Source organism: Gavialis gangeticus, unplaced genomic scaffold (genome assembly GCF_001723915.1).
Source record: "Gavialis gangeticus isolate Ggan-Ray unplaced genomic scaffold, GavGan_comp1, whole genome shotgun sequence".
Classification (NCBI taxonomy): Eukaryota; Metazoa; Chordata; order Crocodylia; family Gavialidae; genus Gavialis; species Gavialis gangeticus.
In genome coordinates this window covers 527864-530399 of record NW_017728983.1, presented here as the reverse complement: position 1 = coordinate 530399, position 2536 = coordinate 527864, and the positions used below count along the sequence as shown (strand labels likewise).

Below are 2536 nucleotides of genomic sequence, written 5' to 3'. Positions count from 1 at the left end.
AAGATCTACAAGGTCCCTTCCAACCCGACTTCTATGATACGATTATGATTCTATGATAAATTTGGGGCATGCCTGCTAACAAAGGTTGGCCCCAGTGATGTAGAAGGACAGCTAGCCAAGAAAAAGTTTTTCCCTTTGGATGGTGGTGGGGGAGGGGAAAAGAAACCAGGCATCACCAACTCTGCTCTTTACATGGGCTGTTTTAAGAGGAGGATAATTCCAACAAAACAAAAAGAAAAACGAACTCAGCCAGTCCACATTACTTACTAAATCAGTTTATTTGCTATTAGCCACGTCAGTCATTTACATATCAGTTAGTTTTGCTCATCTAGAATGGTATGCTGCTGGAAGGAGTGCAGCATGGAGAAAGGCACAGTTTTTAATCTCTTGCCAGTCTCATGATTTCACGCCCAGCATTAGTGGAAGCAAATACATGCCTTCATAGTACCATGAAGTGCTCTGTACAGCTCAGCACTGCTTTGACCTTTTTAAGATACCCTCCCCTCTCCAAAAATCAACATAAAAAACAGTGTCTCTCCTGTAGAGATAACTTTTTTTTTTTTTTTTTTTTTTTTTTAAAGTTCAGAGTTCAGTTCAAAAGGCTTCTCATTTTAAAAACTGTGCACGTCTTAAGAGACCAAAGTGCCATAAAAATGTGAAGTTATAGCAAAGTGTTTCCAAGGAAGCCCACAGCAATGCTTCCATCCCAGGCACTGTGCAGTATTCCAATCAGGTTACATTTTCAAGACTTCCCACATTTTGGATTTTAACATCCATTCTCTGCAAGGCAGACAGGCTTCACTTTGGTGCAAGAAGTTTAAACCATCAGAACTTTTTACGGCTATGTTTAGTCTGGATTATCATATGTTCCTCTTCAACTTCAAGTGCACTTGAGCCCATGGTCCAGAGGAACAGTGGAATGCAACTGCTCCATGTGCCCAGAGGGCTCAAGTGCCCCGCCTGCATTCTGCTGTCAGGGATGAGTGTCATTTGCCATGTTCTAGTGTTTTAGAAAAAAAAACAACCCCCCCCCCCCAAACCTTTACAGCTGTTTGTTAATCCACCCTTTCCACATTCCTGTGACGTTTAAAATATGGATTAATTGTGCATTGAGTAACCTGGCTCAGGTCATCGAGCACAGAGTTACAGTCTTTCCATACCCCAGGAAGTACAGGCCATGTGGGAGCCTGCTAGTTGTCTTACCATGCTATACTGTCCTTTCTGTACCACTTTCTCACTTAACCTATTTGGTTATTAGAATATTCCATTATAGATTACACGTTACTGAAAACAATATTTTAGCTGAAGCAATGTGTCAAATCAAACTATGCTTCATACTGAAGCAGAATTCATTTGTTCAGACTTAAGCAGTAATCACTTCAATATTGCCAAGGCTTTACATTTTTTTTTACTAACATGTGTCTAACATAGGCTCACAATACCCAAGTCTTAAATGGCTGCTTTCAGTCTTGAATTACAAGAGGTTATAGAAAGGCACAGAGCAGAGGTAGAAGATTAAGGAACTCATCTACACGAGACGAATTCTGGAAGTAGAAGGAACATCTATTCCAAAAAAGGAGAGGAAAAAAAAGTGCAAGTATGATCTTAATTCCACCCCCATGTCCTCAGTACTAGAGAAGTGTGTTGAAACAATACTAACACTACACAGTTAAGACTGTCCAGCTCTGTCACTTAGAAAAAAAAAAGTACCCAAGGCTTCAATTCGAGCAAGTTGTCCAAATCAATCAATCAATCTAGCCTTTGAAAAAGAGTTGACACCATCTCATGTTTCAGATAAAAAAGGAACATGAAGATAAACAGCTCTGCTCACAGATCTGAAGTATTTATCAAGCAAAGGACTGTAAAGATAATCTGCTCCTTGCAATATTGCTTATTGAAGATCAAAGCAAATATACTGCTGCCTTGGCTTGCTAATTCAGTCTAAAACAAGTTGGGCAAGAGAGAGAACTGTGGTGGAAATAACACTGCCTACGTACCTATTAACAGTCAAAGAGAAAGTTATTGCCATGAGTCTTGCACAGAACAGAAGCAGCAAAAATTAAATGGACTTCAGATACAAAGTGCTGCACACTATGGGCAGCAGTGGAAAGTCTGAGGTAAAACAAGTGGGGTGCAATGCAGCTCTGCTGGTTTCAATAGCTCATTGGAATTTCAGCTGGCTTCATCCAGAGGTTGGGACAAGGCTCTGTGGAGCACATGTCCAATCTTTTTGGTGCCTGAAATGTATCCTGTGTTCCACCTCTGTGCTGTACAGTTCTGTGTGTCCAAGGAAGAGGATAGTTCAGTGCTGCTTGGTAGCTTTAGGGTGATCCATTAATTGTTTTCAAATTTGGCATATGGGTTCTCTTCCTTAAACAAGCCTAGAGAAGAAAAAAAAACTCTAGTCAGAGGAATATGTAGGTCAGTCCCAGTCTGTTTGCACTCTGTGAATTAGTGCCTTTCCTCATTTAAAGGTGAGCGAGCCATCTCCACCCCTCCTCCCTTTCTGAATTAAGATTAGGAGCAGGTGACAAAC

The 2536-nt window shown here is 40.8% G+C and overlaps 1 protein-coding gene across 1 annotated transcript in view; it reads right to left on the bottom strand.

Annotated features, from left to right (window-relative positions):
• Window positions 1–263: 263 nt before the first annotated feature.
• PTTG1IP (pituitary tumor-transforming 1 interacting protein) overlaps window positions 264–2536 on the bottom strand; it is a gene marked incomplete at its 5' end in the record, with an annotated part of 21906 nt that continues 19633 nt past the window's right edge. The window contains one exon of the mRNA XM_019512475.1: window positions 264–2381. Coding sequence (XP_019368020.1) covers window positions 2335–2381 — 47 coding nt within the window. The remainder of the gene's footprint in view (window positions 2382–2536) is intronic.